This window comes from Miniopterus schreibersii (genome assembly GCF_964146895.1).
Source record: "Miniopterus schreibersii genome assembly, chromosome: 3".
In the NCBI taxonomy this organism is placed as follows: Eukaryota; Metazoa; Chordata; class Mammalia; order Chiroptera; family Miniopteridae; genus Miniopterus; species Miniopterus schreibersii.
The window spans coordinates 6,692,000-6,711,943 of record NC_138103.1 but is presented as its reverse complement, the minus strand read 5'-3'; the positions used below and the strand labels follow the sequence as shown (position 1 = coordinate 6,711,943).

The 19,944-nt window shown below is 53.7% G+C and overlaps 1 protein-coding gene across 1 annotated transcript; it reads right to left on the bottom strand.

Moving 5' to 3' along the window:
* Nucleotides 1-3,132: 3,132 nt before the first annotated feature.
* ZNF629 (zinc finger protein 629) lies at nt 3,133-11,755 on the bottom strand. Its single transcript, XM_081133228.1, has 3 exons — nt 11,582-11,755; nt 9,034-9,141; nt 3,133-8,879 (listed from the first exon to the last, which is right to left on the bottom strand). Exons 2-3 carry the CDS (start codon nt 9,104-9,106, stop codon nt 6,346-6,348), a joined length of 2,607 nt encoding a protein of 868 aa, XP_080989354.1. The 5' UTR covers nt 9,107-9,141; nt 11,582-11,755; the 3' UTR covers nt 3,133-6,345.
* Between the last annotated feature and the right edge of the window lie 8,189 nt (nt 11,756-19,944).

Below are 19,944 nucleotides of genomic sequence, written 5' to 3'. Positions count from 1 at the left end.
TGTGTGTACCTGGAACGTTCTGTACAGATGAGAGGCCCTGCTCTTGCCACCCCAACACGTAGGTACGCTTAGACCTAACGGCTGCCGGAGACTCGGTACCGGGCTCCTGGGAGGAATGTGGCCGCGTAAAGAAATCATCGACCCAGCGGGTCCTGGAAGGCTGACCCCATTGGCCCCTTGCGCGCGGGCTCGCCACACCCCTGCCAGTCATTGGCCGCTGGGATGCTGGGAAATCTCCAGCTGCATCCTGGGAAACATAGTTCCTTATTGGCACAGGGCGACAAGGTGCTGGCACGGGAGGGCCGGTTCTGGTTGTGCCTGCGAGAAATGGGCCTGTATCCTGCGGGCGGTCCCTCCCCTCGGACAAACAGATTGGGACACCTCAGTGGGTGACTTTTTATTGCAACTTGAGCCGGCGGCTAGTGCCCCTCGGAACTGTTTCGAGTGTTGAGGGGCACGTCTGGGTTCAGCGTCTTGTGGTGGAGAGAGCCATCACTGAGGCTGTGCTGGGCTCCCACTAAGGCCGGTGTTGACCGCGGTTGGTTCCAGAGCTGGAGTCGGGGCCATGGCCAGGGTAACGGCCGTGGGCTTGGCAGCAGCCCCACTTTCCCGCGGTCCTGCAGTCTTGGAAGTGGCGCCTTCACAGGGGCTTGTAACCTTGTCCGTCTGTGGGTCCCATCTGGTGCCCAGGGTTTCGGCGGGGCCGCAACGGCTGGACCAGGTTGGACTGGAGAGGGACACGCGGGCTACAGTGACTTCCTGCGCCGTGCTGGAGGTCGTGGGCACGCTCACTGAGGCACGGGCCAGGGCCGGAGATGGCATCAAGCCTCTGAACAAATGTGCGTGGCCCAGGAGCAGCCGTAGCAAGGGTGGGGAAACGCAGCATATTGCATCACAGAGAGGCTGCTTGCCTCTGAGAGGAGCATGGTGCCTAGGAGTCGGTTGGGGTCAGCCAATACTCTGTAAGTCACCTCTTTCCCAGGAGTCACCTCCATGTAGGTTCCTTAAATGCAAGTAACTACACATCACCTCCCCAAGTATCTTACCTAAGCCATCCTCCATATCCAGAGGAGCTAAAAACTCCTTGTGAGTCCTCATACCTAATAAAGTAGGCATCAAACCACATTCTCAAGCCCAAGGGCATGGGATAAAGATCCAGAATTTTAGTGACAGGGGCAAGCACTGATGCCGCAGGAAGAACAGAGTAAACTCCATAAACTTTGGTTTGCAGTTGCCTGCCCAGTGCTGGGAGGACCTACCTTAGGGGCTAGTCAGGCCCCTCTAGCCAGTTTTGACCTCTTACAACCCCAGTGGCCTCAGTGGCTATGATACCCTGGGTTCCTGGGATAGCCAGGCCAAAACTGACCTTGCCTAGTCTCTGGTGAGCAGATGCTGGCCTTCTGGTGAAGGTCATTTTAGCCAGAACTAGGGTTACTGTCTGCGATTGGCCCCAGGGGTCCAGTGGAGCATTTAGCATTGACCACTCTCTTCAAACCTTACCTTAGACCTGTGGTGCTACACTCCCCTGGTTTTTCCTCATGTACTATTTTCTGCTGGTCCTCTCTCTAGACTCTCCTCTCTACTCTGCCATTCTTCCTGGGTATGTTTATCCGTGGCCATGGCTACAGCTAAGCTGCTAAGGCCCAACTCCAGCCCAGTTTTCTTTCCTGAGGTCCAAACCTGGCGTGGGAGTAGAGGGTAAGGTCATGTACTCTCCTTAAAAGTCCCCCAATGGTGCCCTGACCCTAAGCTCCTCAGGATACTCCACACTCTGGCCTCTGCTCTCTACCTTCCTTCAATCCTCACCCCTGTTCAAAACCCACATCCAACTGTTATGCACCCTCTATCCCCCACCTCACCCCTGGCCCCTACACATACCATTTCCTGTTGCTGCAACCCTCACTCCTTAGGTCACTCCAGCCAGTTTCCTGACCCTACGCTGAGGCAGGCACCATGTCTGGGCACATGGTCCCTCCTGCTAAATCTGAACAAATCACTACTCCAGTGCATGTTCTTTCCCTGCAGTCTCCTCACTTTACTGAGGACTCCTGTGCTGAGACCAGTTCTGATGTACCTCAATTGTCCCCAGGGCTGGGAACACAGAGAATGTGGGATAGCCTTCATTACCTCCCTATGAAAGACAAGTCCCTCTTTCCTTGCTTTCCAGATGGAGAAGGGGAAGGAGAGGCAGTGAGCCTGCCCTGGGAGTCTAGGTCAGAGAAGCACAGGGAAGATGGGGAGACAGCTTCCTGGCTGGAGCAGGAGGCTCCTGGCAGACCAGGGCAGATGCAGGCGATGGGTTAGAGCAAGTGTTGACCTCAGGCTTGGGCCATGGCCAGGCCTAGGCCCAGGAGATAGCATAGAGGTAAGCCGGGCATTGAGGATTCATCAAAGCAGCCCTGCCTGACCCATTGTGGAGCCCAGACTAGGCCCAGGCAGGCCCAACGATGGGTGAGAGGCTTGGTTAGGTGTAGAGCTGTTCCTGGCCATTCTGGTTTCCCTCCCTTCCTTGCTGTGGATCTTAGGCAAGTGGCTGCCCTTCTCTGAGCCTCAGCCTTTCAACATGGTGAGGGCTATGGACTGCAGCCTGAGAGTGAGATCACAAGCCAGGTCTCCTCCACCACCTCTCTTCCAAGTCTAGGAAGCTGTCCAAATGATGGGCTGTACCAGGTCCAGGACCCAGGTGAACCAGGGAAGGTGGCCTCCAGCTTTTGGAACTTGATCTTTGGAGCTTTCCCATGTGGCAGTCTGGAGAGGGGGCGGGTATTGTGGCCAGAGAGACCTCCCTGGAGCTGCACAGCTGGACCTGAGCTAGCCAGCGCCAGAGTCACCAGCCAGTCACCCAACAGTCAGCAGGATGTGCTGATGCCAAAGCCAGACATCAGTCAACAAGAGCTGTTTGACTCTGCCACCACCTCAGAAGTTTCTCCCCCTTTCTCCCAAGGGTATGGATTTTAAAACTCAATCTTCACCAGCACGCATGGGGTGGGGATTTTAGGGTCTTTGGGAAGAGTGCAAGAGTGGCCTGGAGCTGAGCTGAGCTTCTGAGGCTCTATATGGACCCTGGCTCTGGGAGGGGCAAGCTCTCTGAGCTTGCTCTAGGATTCACACAGAAGACAGAGAGCACCTGGGAAACCTTATTCCCTTTATTCTCTTCAGCTAATCAACATGACCACCAGTGACACAACACTGTTATTGACACACAACACTCAAAAGTGGGGCCTCTCTTCACTCCAGGTGGGCAAGTTAGGTAAGTGGGGCTTCCCTAATGAAGGCAAAGGCGTCTAGGGCTGCTCGCCTCGGGCAGGTGTCATGGAACCCCACCTCTTGACTGTGATGGTTTCAAGTTTCCCCATCATTCAGGATTCATGCCCAGTTCTTTCGAGTTCCCATTTGACCTCCATATCCATAGCAGTTTCAAGTTTCACCCTAAGCTCAGATCAGTTTCTACTCTTCCCTCTGCTTTCACCAATGACTCTGTGACCCTATCTATGGGCTCCTCAACTGGGGCACTTCTGGAGTCAGGCCTGCATGGAGCTGGACAAGAGGCCTTCCAGAATGAGCTGGGCCTTTGCCGGAGCTGATCAGAGGGACTCTGGACACTGCCACCTCCCCCTGCCAGTTCCCTGCTTAGTTCCTTCCAAGGTGTAGCTTATTTTGGGAAGCACCTGGCTAAAGGAGTTTAGGGTGGTGGGCAATACCCAAAGAACAGGTCATACCCAAAGGTCTCCGACTCTGCCCCTTTCTTGCTACAAAACCCCAGACCCCAACTCATCGTATCCGCATCATCCATTGAAGTACCAGAGCCTAAACTCCCGGCCCCAACCAGTTCCTACAACATGCGAGCATCACACTACATATGCTACACCCAAGTCCTCAGTCGGCCTGCAGTTGGCCTCTGACCACACTGCCCACCTCGCCCCGGACTGGCCCCCGAGCTTCGAAGGCTGCTCCCCAGGACTCTTCTGGAGAAAGATTTCTCAGACCTGCTCTGGGGGTTCTGCTTCTAGCTTTAAAAGGGGTTTGTCTACAACTGGAGTTTCTTTCTCCTACCATCTTAGAGGGAAAAGAATCTGCTTTGACTTGGAGGACTGTGTCCTGTTCCTCAGTCTCACAGGGACACCCCCTTTGTGGACGCTTGTCAGCAGAGCTTCGGCAGGCAGGCTCCTCCCCTCAGTAGTGCTTTCCAACCTGGCACTGGGGTCAGTGGGGCTTTAATGCAGAGGGTAGAAAGGGTCTCCCCACAATCATGCAATGCCTGCCTTCTCCCCAGCAGGCCTGGCCTTTTCCAACTAGTGTTCTAGATTTTGATCCTTTGAGTTTGCGGGTTATCCTTTGGGGGGCAGGGTAGATGAAAGGTGAAAGACTTTCACCTTTTGAACTTCAGGTAATGAAATTAGAGGTCTCTTCCACAGCTTTGTAGGATTCTGGGTCACCCTCTAGGGGATGTGACTCCTGACGGGCGCCACCTCACCTGGCACATTGGTTCTCTTACTCCAGGACCACAGTGCATTACTGGTGGCAGCATGGGGTCAATGGGCACTTCCTTTGGACCCAGCACTGGATGGAGTCTACAGGCTTAGGGGATGGGTTCTTGTTACAGATGTTTCAAGAGTTTTTTCCAACCATTTTAGAGGGCAACAGTCTCTCCCCTGCCACACACACGTTAGCGGGTCTGGCTGGGTTAATGGAAGTGTGTAACAGTGTGTGGTGTGTGGGGACAGGAGATGGGTCTGGCAAGGGTGTGGTTCTCATCTTTCCATTCCCCTCTGAAGGTTTCTGGCTAAGGAGAGAAGCCAAGTAGGTGGAATCCATCCCTTCCCAAAACCGCAATCAGGCTGGGTTGTCACGACTTCAGAGGGCTCCAGCTACTGGAGGAAGGTGGTCAGGGCTCCATACTCTCTTCCGTGGGGTGTTTGGACACCCATCATATGTGCAGGCTGGCTCATCCTGCCCGCAGCCTTGCTATCAGCTTGGAGGAGACTGAGATTTAAGAGCAGGTTGCTGGCTAATCAAAGCTCTATTCTGTCAACTTGCCGTCCCTCGTTGCCAGAGAACCTACATGTGGCTCTCGCTGACTTGGAGAAGAGCAGTCTAGAGGATTTAACCACACACAGGCCTTGAGTCTCTGAAGGGCTTTATTCTTTGGAGGTCGACTAGCAGCAGTCCTCCCTCTTCACTGAGGACAGAATTCGAGGAAACGGGCTGCCACTGCAGCGACACTGGTGGCAGTTAGATTTCAGGAGGAACCTCCTGACAGTGAGACCTGAGATGTAGCGGGAGGGACCCTCCATTCCAGGAGGCCTCTCAGAACAGAAGTCCGCAGGAAAGGGTCGTCCTGCCCGGCTGGGAGAGGACCCTGGCGGCCCGGCCAGGATCTGCTTGCACTTGGAGTTTAACAAGCTCCCGGAAACGGGAAGACAGCCTGGAGTTTGCTGGGTTCCACCTGGACAGTTTTGCTACTTGGTTTCCTTCCCTCAAAGCACTGTGACAGAATCCCCTGACTCTTCCCCCTAAATTTTTGGGGTGGTTCCCCAGTACTCTTACACTTAAAAGTTTTATGCACCCCAAACTTCAGCCTTCAAAAAGGCTCAACATTTTTTTCCTTCCCCACTTTTGGCCTCTTTCTGATGGAATTCCGTGGGCCTCTCCCTCTCGCACGCACTGTTCACCTCCGACTGGCCTTGTGCCCCCAGGAAACCCCGCGCAATGACTAGACTTCCTCTTCCTAGTTCCTGGGCCATTTCTCCGCGGGGTCTCCCGTCCTGTTTTCCTTTCCCAGTCCCACCCGACTGCCACACTATCCCGCACCGAGCGGTTTACTCAGCGGAAGTGTCCACGGCTGCTGGGAAGGAGCCCCCCTCCCACGTGGCAGGAGGGAGCCCTGGGCAACAAGTTCACGGGAGGCTCTTCCACACCTTTCGAGGGTCACTGCTCCCAAGTCAACACCATTGTATATTCCCTGCACTTCCCCGACCCTATAGTTTCACAAGGATTTCGGTACAGTTTTATAGGGTTGTCTAGAGACATATTGGGACCTCATCCTACAATTAATAGGGCTTTTATCCACTATGGTTTATAGGGATTTTCTGCTACAGACTTAAAGGGCTTTTTTTCCTACATATTTATAGGGTTCCTAACCCCAGTTTTTCTCTACTGCATTATAAGTGGTTCCCGCCAACAACTTATAGGGTTTCTTATCACTGATATAAAAGCACTATTTTTACCCAGGGTCCTCATCCTCCGCATCTCTACAATCTGATAAGGTTTTCTTCCTTTTCTCGCATAATCATTTGGGGAGATCCAGTGTTCCTCTCAGGAGAGGCCCTGGCCCCCAGGCCCATTTCACAGGGTGACCCCTGGGTGGCAGCTCCTATGGAGAAGGAGGGCTGCGACTTCTGTGAAGCCATCTCCACACTCGGGGCACAAATAGGGCTTTTCTTCCAAAAGGGTTTTGGGGGTCTCCCCTTCCTCATGGCTACTGCTCCCTGTGGGGGTGGGGGCCTCCCCTTCATCTTCCTGGCTTGTGGACAGGGTGACTGGCTCTGGAAGGGGGTCTTCGGGTCTGGGGGACTTTTCTTGGGTGTGGGTTTCCTGGTGCCGGATGAGGGCCAGGCGATCCAGGAAGGAGGCCCCACAATCTGAGCAGCTGTAGGGTCTGGCCCCCAGGGGGCTCCTGAGGTGCTCCAGGAGGACAGAAGAGCTCTTCCCCAGCTCTGGACTCTTCTGTGGTTTCCCACCTGCATGGACTTTCTGGTGCAGCAGCAGCTCAGAGCTGAGGGCAAAGCTTTTTTTGCATTCAGGGCATTTAAAGGGCTTTCCACTTAGGAAGGGACTGGGCCCTGCCCCTTCTGCTAAACCAATCCTATAATCAGGAAAGAGAAAGGGCTTCTCGTTGCCGTGGGTGAGCTGGTGTTGGAGGAGCACAGCCCGATCCAGAAAGCTTTCTCCACAGTGGGAGCAAATGTAGGACTTGGAGGAGAGCAGGCCCAGCCTTTGGCTAAAGCTCTCCTGCCCCTCAGGCATTTTAAAGGGCTGTCCTGGGGGCTCAGCTCTGCCCTCTGAAGCACCTGGATAGGAATTGCCTCCAAAAGGGAGCCTGGGAGATCGAAACTGAGGAGGCTTGGGGGCTGGGTGTGCAAGGAGGCCATCTGAATTTTTGTAGGGGTTTTCTCCGATGTGGATCCTCTGATGCTGCATGAAAATGCCCTCGTCGTTGAACCCCTTTCCACAGACAAGACACTTGTGTGGTTTGGCTCCAGGGGGCGGGGTTAGCAGGGCTGGGTCCCCGAGCCCCAGCAGAGTGTCGCCCTGAGCTCTCCGGGCTGGCGTCTTCCCTCTTTCGTGGATCACCCGGTGCTGCTCCAGCTCGTGCGCCTCCAGGAAGGCCTTCCCGCAGTCGGAGCACACAAAGAGGTTCTCATCCATGTGGGTGCGCACGTGCGTGATGAGGTTCGAGCTCTGGCTGAAGCTCTTGCCGCACTCGGGGCACTTGTAGGGCTTCTCGCCCGTGTGGGTGCGACGGTGCTGGATGAGGTGGGAGCTGCGGATGAAACTCTTCCCGCAGTCGGAGCACTTGTAGGGCTTCTCGCCCGTGTGAATTCGCTGGTGGCGGATGAGCGTGGAGCTCATGATGAAGCTCTTGCCACAGTCGGCGCAGATGTAGGGCCGCTCGCCGCGGTGGATTCGCTGGTGGTTGATGAGGTTGGAGCTGACGCTGAAGCTCTTGCCGCACTCGGGGCACTTGTAGGGCCGCTCGCCTGTGTGCGTGCGCTGGTGCCGCAGCAGCGTGGCGCTCAGGGTGAAGGTCTTGCCACAGACGGGGCACTTGAAGGGGTCCTCGCGCAGGTGGGTCCGCTGGTGCTTGATGAGGGTGGAGCTGTGGCCGAAGCTCTTGCCGCACTCGAGGCACTCGTAGGGCTTCTCGCCGGTGTGCGTGCGCTGGTGTTGGGTCAGCTCGGAGCTCTGGATGAAGCTCTTGCCGCACTCGGTGCACCGGTACGGCTTCTCGCCGGCGTGGATCTTCTGGTGCTTGAGGAGGTTGTGGTTCTGGCCGAAGCGCTTGCCGCACTCGGGACACTTGTAGGGCTTCTCCCCAGTGTGCGTGGCCTGGTGCTGGATGAGGTCCGAGCTGCGGTAGAAGGCGCGCCGGCACTCGCCGCACTTGTAGGGCTTCTCGCCCGTGTGTGAGCGCTGGTGCTTGATGAGGTTGGTGCTCTGGGTGAAGGCCTTCTCGCACTCGGTGCACTTGTAGGGCTTCTCGCCCGTGTGCGTGCGCTGGTGCTGCACCAGGTTGGAGCTCCAGCTGAAGCATTTGCCGCAGTCCGGGCACTTGTAGGGCTTCTCGCCCGTGTGCGTGCGCTGGTGCTGCACCAGGTGCGAGCTCTGCGTGAAGCTCTTGCCACACTCGGAGCAGGTGTTGGGCCGCTCGCCCGTGTGGATGCGCTGGTGCCGCAGCAGCTTGGACCACTGGCTGAAGCTCTTGCCGCACTCGTTGCAGATGTAGGGCTTCTCAGCCCCGGAGGGGCGGCCTTGCACCAGCTCCCGCAGGCTGGACTCGTTGGCGGGGACCACCGGGGGGCTGTTCCATGTGGTCAGAGTCCCCCACTGCCAACTGGCCTCACAGGCCTTGGTCCAGTCAGACGGGGCAGGAACTACCTCGGGGGTTGGGGAGTCAAGAGGAGTCTGGTGGTCCAAGGGGTTGGAGTGACCCAGTGAAGTTGGGGGGTCCTGGGGGCCTGAGGGATCCTGGGAGGGTCTCTCCAGGGGCATCTCTGGTGGGTCCTTGAATTCTGGACTCTGAGCTGGATCGCCCAAGATGATCTCCTCCCCAGAACTTTCCTGCCGAGGGCTCTCCTCTTCGTTCCCACTCTCGGCACCTACAGAGAGAAAGGGAGTCTCCAGCCCCCATCTCCTTTCAGAACAGGGGGTCGGTCTCTCTTCCCTCCCCTGGGTTTCCCCCAGAGTCTGGGCCCCTCCCTGAACTGGGGCCACTGTCTTGTCAGGACTGCAGTCCCTTCTTGTGCCCCTCACCTCTGTGAGCATCATTAGGGCTCTGTTCAGGACCCCGCAGATCTGGGCCCCACAGCACCGCTTCAGGCTCCATCCCAGAGCTCAGGGCTGCCCAGTGTTCCAGGGACCCTGGGAGAGGGGAGAGGAGAGAGAGGAGCACACAATGGGAGCTGACCTGCCACTTTTTTTTCACTCCCCGCTCACCCAGTCCCCCAGCTCTCATTCCTCTATGTAAACTTTAGTTTCCTACCAACCCATTTTTCTGAGCGTTCGTTTTCACTGTGCCTACCCACCCCACCTCCGCAGGCCTGATTCCTGATCCAGCTCTTAGGAGCACAGCTAAGCAAGTTGGTGAATGTAAGAGTGTAATTAAAAGCTCATCAGTCATAACCCTTTGAACCCAGACTGGGGGCTGAAGAGGTATCTGACACCCACAGGGGAAGTGGCTCTCACCCCACCCCTATGATGCCCAGAGGCTGGGAAACCTGTTACTTTGCTAATCAGAAGAAGCTCATTAAGACTCTAATTTTCCTCCTTAATGGGGCTGCTAATTGGGACCAATAAACTTTCCTTAAGAGCCTCACGGAGAACTGAGACTGCCTGGAACACTTAAAGAGTTAAAAAAAGAAACCACTCTGATTTTCCTGAGGTGACAGGGGCCCTCCAAAGGGACTCGGGCACTTTCCCCGTTATCCAAGCACAGAAAGAAGGTCAAGCCAATTTAGGAGGAAGGGTTGTTTTAAAGCCACTAGGGGCTTGTGCAGGACCGACCTTGAGAGGAAAATGGAAAGGAAAAGAGAGAAGGGAGATGTGTGTGAAGGCCCCCGGCAGCTGACACAGTGCCTGCTGTGATGTCCTCATTATCTGGCCCAATCTTCCTCCCAATCCCGTGAGGAGACCCAGGAATCAGATTGTCCATTTTACAGATTAGGAAATCAACCCTCAGGGAGATTTCTCCAAGGTCACAGGCCGGGAAGCGGCATAGACCAGAAATGCAAGGTTCTGTGTCTGGCTTGCCCTAACCTCTGAGAGTGGAAGATGACCTTGGGAGTCATGTGAAACTCATAAACGTGGGCTGCTGGCAGGGACCGGTGATGAGGAAAGCTCGGAGGCAGCCTACTTGCCATGAAAATGGGATAGCGAAATTCCTGGGACCAAGAGGTCCTTGGCTGTAAAAGGAGGGGTTGGATCCAGTGACTAGCCTGACAACCCGTGCCTGTAAACTCAGACGGCCCTCCCCAGTGAAGCCTTCCCTATCAGTCCCCGTCTCGGACCCTGTTTTTTCTGTCTTGCTGCTCCTGGATGCTGTGCCTAGCACGATGCCTAACAAAGAACAGGTGCTCAGTACATTTTGTTGAATGATTGAAAACTGAATGAGATGCCCCTTGCTCCTGGAAAACCTGCTTATCCAATACCTTTAAAGGTCAGTCTGCAAGGGGACAGCAAAGAAACAGTGCGGAGTGGCCTGGAAAAACAGCCAGCTCACTCCACAAAGGGAGATATGATTTCAGCATGAGGGAACAGGACCACAGGAGCTGACTGCTAGGAGAACTCCCCACAGTGTTGAGACCCAAAGAGAGTCCCTGGGGAAAGCCTGGGCTTTGGGTCGCTGTGTGGGACGGGCCGTGTGTATGGGGCCAGTGGTGCAAGCAGACAAGACCGGGACTCAGGAGGTGGCAGCCGGGAGGTAACCCAAGTGAAGCAGGAGCTAGTGGAACCCTGCTAAATAGCAGCAGGGGAGACAGGAGTTCGATTTTAGGAAGTAAATTAATTTCTTCATGTCTGTAGCTCCTTAGGCTATGACAACCTCCCCTCCCCCATCTGTGTTTTCGGGGGGATGGAAGCGGGCACCTCTGCCAAGCTGGGGCTGCCTGTTCAGGCGGCCTGGAAGGATGCCCTGCTGTTTGCTGAGGACAGGTAACACCTTATGTACCTTCACTATTTCCAGAAATTCAAACCCAGCGGTCCAGAGGAGAGGGAAGGGGTTAATGACAAGGCCGCCATGGAGTGTGAAAGTGGGAAGACACAGGGAGGCGAGAAGTGCTCAGAGCAGACCTAGGCCCAGGTCCCTGACCTCGGACCTCCCTCCACTGCGGACGGAGGGAGGCAGGGAGGGAGCGAAGCCGCCTCCCCGAGAGGTGTGGAGAGCGGCCCAGGGTGACCCCTAAGTGGAGGCAGCAGCGGGCACGCAGCCATCCTGGTCCCCGGCCCCCCCACAGCCGCACCAGCCTAGACCCTGGACTTCTGCCCCAGCGGGTCCCCGCCGCCCTCTTTCGGTTCCCGGCTCCCGGCTCGGGCATCCTCCGCCCCCGGGCCCGGGGCCGGGCCGCTCGCAGCCCCGGCCGGCCCGGCGCTCGGATTCCCTCTTCCCAGAATGCCCCGCCTCCCCTCCCCCACAGCCAGACCCCCGCGTCTTCCCAGAATCCTCGGCCTCTGCCCCCTGCCCGCCGGCCCACCCCTGCGCCCGGCCGGGAGGGCTCGGCCGGCGCCCGCCGCCCTGCCCCATTGTTCCCGGGCCGCCTCCCGGGCCGGCGGGCCACCCCTCGGGACCCAGGCGTCCCCAACTCACGGCTCTGGGGTCTGGGAAAGGCAGAAGGCAGAATCCAGCCCCAGGGGACTTAACCCCTTGAATGCCCTGCCTGGGGGGTGGCGGGCTAGATGCCGAGGACTCTGGGGTCCTTCTCAAGGGGTGATCCCAGGCTGAGGACCCGGGGACCAGTTCAGGGTGACTGGGACGGAGCAGGAAGTGACCCCAGCTTCCCGGGTCCCTCTAGCCTGGAGTCAGAGCATCAGCTCTATGGGATTTAACCCTTTGCCTCCCACAGCCTGGGAAAAAAAGAGGCCGGGGAGCAGGGAGGTGGCTGCGGCGGTGCCCCGTTTTCTGTCTCCAGTGGGAGCAGATTCTTCGGGGAACCCAGTGCCAGCGGGGGTCTCCGCATTTCTGGCCACTCTCCATCTCGCAGGGGCTCTGCCAGCCACCGAGGAAGCCGATTGGTGGCCGTTGGTCCCCCGGGGCCTGCCTTTGTTGGGACTCAGACCCAGAGATGGGCCCCGAAGCCTGGGTTGTGGGGTGGCTGCAGGGGCTGGCCGGGAGGATCGGAGAGGGAACCTCCTACAGACTAAAAATGGCTTAAATGAAATAGTAAGTCATGGCAACTAGAGTTTGGGCCTAGGGGACAGGCAGCCGGGAGGAATTTGCCGCAGCCTGTGTTCCTGGGCCCTCTTCTGCCATTTGCTGCGCTCAGAGGACTAACCTGGGGGCAGGAGGGAAGTCAGCGGAGTTCCCTGACCAGGAGGGCAAGAACCTTTCCCAGGAGCTCAGGGGGCACCCAGCTCAGAACAAAAGGAACCTTTAAAAACCTGGGAACACTGGGGGAATCCCAAGGCCCAGGTTGCCTGGGCTCCCAGTTTTTATGTCCTTTACTCATTTCCTCCCCACAGTCCCTTGAGGTAGGACAGCATACGATCCCCGTTTTGCAGGAGAGGAAACCACCGTGTGAGACGTGAGGTCAGGTGCTCAAGGCCATGTCATCATTTCAATTCAACACATTCCTACGTTGGATCTTCTTATTCCTGGGCACTGGAGGGAACATAGAGGTGGGAAGATCTCAGAGTTGAACAAGAGTCAGGTTTTCTACCCTCAAGAAGTTTGTGTGTGTTATAGACACAAAGGAATTACAGGTGAAAAGGGCTAGCTGTCCAGAGATGTGAGGGAGCCAGAGGAGGAACAAACCGTATGTCAGGAATTGCTAAAGAGGATGCAGCTCCTCTGGGCCTACAGCTGGGATTCAGAGTGTGGCCGCCAGGAGAAGGCCCCCTGGGCCAGCCTCGGCTCATGCCCCAGGGCTGACTCCCTCACCCTCCCTCTCACCCGGGCATGTCTCCATCTTATCCCTGGCTTCCATCACCTTTGCTACCTCACTCTCACCTCAGGGCCTTTGCCCCTCCTGGGCCCCTTACCCTACTCTGTTTCTCACAATATGTATCACCCCTGGCAGAATATCTATGTGTTTTTCACCTGTCTGTGCCCATCCCTCTGCTGGGGGCAGAGATGTTGATCATGCTCTGTTGACCATGACTGTGAAGGGGGGGAGGGCACCTAATAGTTGTCTAATGACTATTCACCTTACTAACTATAGATAAGAAGTTTTCCTACTGACCCTGGGAAACTGGAGGGTGTGCGGCAAGGAGAAAAACAGGGCTGAAAAAGATAAGAGATACCTTGGGGCCTGGATGGGTCCATTGCTCAGAAAAGAAAATGCATTTTGAGAACAACAAAGGACAGGATGTGCTTTGATTTGGTTGCTGTGCCTGGAGCCTGACCCCCCCACAGGAGTTTGCCTCAGGAATGCTGACCATCCTCTGGTCCCAGGAACTGGCGGAACTGGGTTTTAACACCATAGAAAATTAACTACCTTGTTATCAGACTTCAAGATCCTGGAAGGAGACACACTGACCACAGACCCGGCAGCCATCCCCACTCCCCCTTCCCCCTTGCATGCAGCCTTTCTTCCTTACACCTACATAATGAACCAGCTAGTAGAAGGAGGGAAGAGCAGATTGTATATGGGCAAATCCTGTTGCTATCCCCACACTGCCGGCATTACTGGAATAAACGCTCATATATGAATCAATCTGTCTCTGCTTAATTGACTCAAGTGGCGATAGGCCGCCTGGACCCACTGTATCCAGTTTCACCTCCTGTGCGCTCACATTAGTGTCAGCTCCACCAGGGCAGGGGCACAGCCTCTGGTACGCTGCTGTTTCCCCAGCACCTAGAACAGTGTCTGGCATGTAGTTAGTAGGTGCTCAGTGCACGGAATGAAGTCATGCATTGTCTTCATGCATTGCCCCATCATCTGTCTCCGGGTCAATCCTCAGGCAGGACAGACAGAGCAAACTTGTACAGAGCCTCCACCGCTGGGCTCTGCTGCACAATCCCATTCATTCACAGACACCCCCACCCTCTCACCCCTCACTTTGAGAGACAGGTGAGAAGCAGGACAACTTAGGATCAGAGAGACTTGGGACAGATCCAGCCCTCACTGTTTCTCTGACCCTTCAGGGCTGTGAAAGCCTGACCCGGTCCTGGGATGGTGGGTCTACAGGAAAGCTGTGCCTTGGAGGCTCACAGAAGAGTTTAATTTGGCCTTCAGTTTTATTTTGTTTTAAATTGAACTAATTGCCACATTTAAATATCAGTACATTTCATATAAAAACCCACATTTCCTACTTCTTTGGAAAAATCCAAAGATGTGGCAACAATGACCCACATTTCACATGGCACTAGCTGGTGGGACAGCAGCTTCCTTCTTTAGACAGCACTGGCTTTCCAGTTTATCACAGTCTCCACAACTCTTACTGTGTCCCCAAGCATGAGGCTGGGAGGTGGTCTCAGTATATCAATGATCTTTCGCTGTTGGTGTTCCAACACCCGTTTCACTATAGGTATTGATTCTGTATCCCTTGGTCTGTGTCCCCCAGGCGCAGACTAATAAATGAGGATGTCTTCTGACATAGTTCCACTATGTGCAGACACTGTTCCAAGGTTCACATGTGCAGTGATGCAATGCATAACCTTGGTTCCGTCAACGATGGACCACATGTGACAGTCGTCCCATAAGATTATAATGGAGCTGAAAAATTCCTGTTGCCGAGTGGCATCATAGCCATGGAAATGTCATAGCGCAAGGTATTATTACTCATGTTTGTGGTGATGCTGGTGTAAACACACCTACTGCTCTGCCAGTCATATAAAAGTACAGCACAAACAATTATGTACACCACATAATGTTTAATAATGATAATAAATGACTATATTACAAGTTTGTGTATTTACTATGCTATACGTTCATCACGATTTTAGAGCGCGCGCCTTCCACTTATGGAAGAGGCTTGCCGTAGGTGTGCCACGTCAGGCTGGCCGCGTCTCCTGGGTGCATCATTTTCTCTCGAGCCTGATTTACCCCCGAGCTGTGTTGTCCAGTCACGTGCCGTGCAGGCTGCCGGCCTGGAGCAGCAGCCCGCGCCACAGAGCCTCGTGCGCCGCGGGCCACCCGTGCGGGCCACCCGTGCGGGCGTGCTTAAGCGCCCTGGCCGAACGGCCTTTCCCAGACTCCAGCCCTGTGGTTAAGTGGCGAATGACTGTAGCAGTTCCTAGAAAACTCACAGCCCATGACACCAATATTACTATCGCCCGGAGGATAGAGTAAGTCACTTGTAAACAGCTCACTGGGGACAGAGCTGGATTCAAACCCAGGCGTGCTGATTCCAGAGCCTCCCTGGCTCCCAACCCCAATTCTCTGGTTGGCTCGTGCATGAGGACAGGGTAAGCCCCTCAGCCCCACATTCTCTCCCTCACCTCGCTCCAGGAGCCGGGGAGAGGAGTCCCGAAGGCAGGGCTCTCCCGACTGGGCCGGGCCTTCTCCAGAAAGAGTTTGTGCGCCCCGTTCCAGGAGGCAAAGGGCGCTCTGCCTACGGCAGCGCTGTGCTTCCTGGTGCCTGCAGCTGGCTGGCACAGCGGCCATGAAGGAGACCCTCCTGGCAGGGGAGCTCCTGGAAGGGTGGGGATGACCCCTAACTCCAGCCCTAACTTCCTACATTTCATGTAAAACCCACCACTGTGCTCTTCTTGGGCACAATCTCATCAGCCCCCACATGGCCCCTTGGCACTGCCATTGTGTGCCGAGGCCCAGGCTGCTGCGGGAGCAGCGAGGTCCCAGAGGCGGACCCTGGCCCAAACCCTGTCCATCCTCGCTGCCAGTGTGACCTTGGGCAACTCACTTTGCCTCTTGTAGATTCGGCTTCCTCTTTCGAAAGGGGAAAAGCCTTAGTTCGCAAGAAACAGGAGGGTTAAATGAAATGATGGGAGAATTCCGAGCTGACCAACGCTATAGGCCTGCCTCGGTCTTTTCCATCAGGACGCACAGCCCTTGGCCTGCTGAGCAGGAGAGCCAGGCGCCTGGAAACCATGTCCTGAGTAAACTGGGAGGACTCGGGGCCACGACAAGATGCTCTACAGATGGGGACACTCTCAGGGCAGGGCGCAAAGGCCAAGAAGGTGAAGCTGATGAGCCATCTCACCAGATCAGCATCTATCCACAGGCAGGGGAGGCTGTCAGATGCTGCGGCCGGGAAAGCTTGGGGCCTCCTTTCCTGGAGATGTCCATGCCTACGAGGCGTATGGGGGACTGCTTTTCGGGAATGTGGTCTTCAAATGTGGGACAAGAGCTGGGTCCCACCTGAGGACCTGGGAGTTCCCTTCTGCCTGAGAGTCTGGGGTTCCAGGGTCCCCTCTGCTCAAGAAACTAGAGAGGCCCTAAGACTTCTCAGATCGTCTCCCCCCTGGTGCCCCCTAACCATCTTCTCTAAGGCTCAGAACAAAGTCCTTCCTTACATTATCTTCCTCAAAAATCTCCTGCTTCATGCGGTCAAATCCAACCGCATGTTAGCTGCCCACCTGCTCCAGTCCTCGAGGCCTCGTTCTTTCCCTCCATCTGCTTAACAGCCCCGTCGGCCTGCAGTCATCCAAACTCACCAGCTCGATACCTGGTCATCCCGCTCCCCAAGGCCAGGGGGGTGCCCTCCTCAACACCCCTCAGCCAGTAAGTTCTCAGGCCTGTTGTGACCCTGCTGAATCTGCCCACCTCTCTTGTCCCCCGGCTCCAGGCCACTGTAGCCCCCTGGTTCTTCTTCCTGAATGGCTACAGTGACTGTCCTGAGTCCAGCCCCACCCGTTCTCCCCACCATCTGGTGCCCATTCATAAAATGCCACTGTGCTCACCTCAGAATGCCTCCTTGGTCCTCACTATCGATAGAGAGGGTTTGGGGTTTTTTTAATGTTTGGAAATTACAGAATTTTTATATTTTTGAAAAGTCAAAATAACTTTGATTAAGCTATAGAAACCATATGTAATTGGGTAAATAAAATAAATTTATATATTAAGTGTATATATATTAAATATTAATAAAATATATATACACTATTGTAACCAAATACTTGCATTAAGGTGTGATTTGAAATAAATCTAAGCCCCTTTCTGGGCTTCGGTTTCTTCATCTGCAAAATGACAGGGTCTGATCAGATGTTCTCCCCCCATTAGGTCTGACTTTTTTTTTTTTAATATGTCTTTATTGATTTCAGACAGAGGAAGGGAGAGGGAGAGAGATGGAAACATCAAGGATGAGAGTCATTGATCGGTTGCCTCCTGCACACCCCCCACTGCGGATCAAGCCCGCAACCCGGGCATGTGCCCTGACCGGGAATCAAACCATAATCTCCTGGATCCTAGGTCGATGCTCAACCGCTGAGCCATGCCGGCCGGGCAGGTCTGACTCTATGAATAACTTGTGTATTTGATTACTTGAGACAAATACATAAATGCCTGGAAAGAGTAGTTGTTTCTGGGGAGGAAGACTGAGGATCAGGGAGACTTAACTTTGTAACCTTTTGTTCTGTTCGATAATTTCTAGTTTAAATAAGAAAACAACACTTTTTTTTTAAAAAAAATATATCTTTATTGATTTCAGAGGGAGGAAAGGAGAGGGAGAGAGAGAGATAGAAACATCAATGATAAGAGAGTCATTGATCAAGCCCTCAGTCCGGGCATGTGCCCTGACCGGGAATCGAACCCTGATCGCCTGGATCCTAGGTCGATGCTCAACCGCTGAGCCACACCCGGCCGGGCAGAAAACAACACTTTTAAAATGGTAAATGTTTAGACTATAAAATTGGGAGTGAAGATTATAGGATTAAAATATGTTGATTTCCTTTTCAGGTCTGTACTGATCTGAATCATGTTAAGTCAAATTCAACTGATTTCCTACCCAATGTGAACCATGAACTAGCCTCCTAAAGAAGACCCATCACCCCTAAAAGCAAATGCTCTACTGTGGCCTAAACATGGGATAGGAGATTGATGCCAGATGGAGGAGAGTATTATATTATCACACATTAGTACTTTTAAAAAATCAGTAAACTCTCAAGATATTTGAAATCTCATTTCATGATTGGCATATCCCAAGGAACTGAGAATTGTGCTTGTAGAACAGTGAAGTCCAAACTCGTAGAGGGCCTGGCCCCTTCTGAAACCAGCCTTCCCGCCTCTCTGCACAGTGATCTCACGCAGACCACGTGCTCCACTCCAACCCTCCCACCACAGTCAGGACTGTCCTGCTTCTGAAGCTTTCGCCAAGTGTGACTCCAGGCACCCTCTAGACCACCTCCCCTCCTCTCCACTTGGGCAAGTCTTGTTTCTCTTCAGGGCCCTGTTCAAATTCCAGACCATGCAAGTCTAGGCCCTGATACTAACTCACATTGGTTAAGCATTTCACAATTTATACTTTCATGGACTCCAAGGCGTTTGTTCCTCCTGACACCCCTGAGAGGTATGCACTGGCACCCTCTTTCTACCCACGAGGAAGCGGACTTCAGACAGGTCAGGTCACATGGTCCCGCTTACAGAGCAACTGTGAGGTCTTGGGGTCTGGAGGTCTTGGGTTTCCTGACTCCAGGCCTAGGGCTTCCCTCCTCCAAAATCCAGCTAAATCCTGCCTCTTCCTCCCCAGACTACAGTGTCTCCTCCCCTTGTCATGGTCTGACTGCAGGGATTCCCAAGTTTTACTCACCGTCTTTGCCACACTTGATCCCCTCTGCACTATTATTTGATATTTTTCTTCAATTTGCCCTTTTTTTTTTTTAAATCCTCACCCAAGGATATTTTTTCCATTGCTTTTCAGAGAGAGTGGAAGGAGGAGAGAGAGAAAAAAACGTCGATGTGAGAGAGAGACATCGATCGGTGGCCTCCCACACATGTCCCGACCCAGGCGGGGATGGAGCCTGCAACCGAGGCACGTGCCCTTGGCCAGAATTGAACCCGAGACCCTTCAGTCCGCGGGCCGACGCTCTAACCACTGAGCCTTCTTTTTCAACTGAAAGAAACAAAGCTGAGAAGGAAACTCAATATCAGTAAATAGAAAATTGCTTGTTATAAATTATAAGTATAGCCCTGGCCAGGTAGCTGGGTTGGTGAGAGCGTCATCCCAACGCGCCAAGGCTGTGGAACCAAACCCTGGTCAGGGCACATGCAAGAATCAACCAATGCCCTGCCCGTGTGGCTCAGCGATTGAGCGTCGACCCAGGATCCAGGAGATCGAGGTTCTATCTCTGGTCAGGGTACATGCCCGGGTTGCGGGCTCCATCCCCAGTCGGGGGCGTGCAGGAGGCAGCGGATCAATGACTCTCTCATCACTGATGTTTCTCTCTCTCTCTCTCCCTCTCCCTTCCTCTCTCTGAAATCAATAAAGATATATTTTTTAAAAAATCAACCAATGATGCATGAATAAGTGGAACAACAATTGATCTCTGTCTCTCCCTCTTCCTCTCTCTCTAAATCAATAAATAAAATTAAAATAAATGAATACAATATTAAATTATCTCAAAGTTGTTCAAAGACCTAAAATTAGGACCTAAAACTATAAAACTTTTAGAAGAAAACATGACCTTGGATTCGCCAATGTTTTCTTAGCTATGATACTGCAAGTACAAGTAACAAGAGAAAAAAATAAGTAAATTGGATTTTATCTACATTTTTAAAATTTATATATCAAAGAAAACTATTAAGAAAGTAAAGACAACCCACAGAATGGGGGGAAACATTAGTAAATCATACATCTGATAAGGGACTGGTATTATGAGTATATAAAGAATTGTTACAATTAAACAATACAGACAACACAATTTAAAAATGTGCAAAAACTCGAATACACTCTTCTCTAAAGAAGATATACAAACAGCCAACAACCACATGACAAAATGGTCAACATTATTAGTCATTAAGGAAATGCAAATCAAAGCCACAATGAGACTCCATTTCACACCCACTAGAATGGTTATAATAATAATAATTTTTTGAAACCTGAAAATAGCCCAGC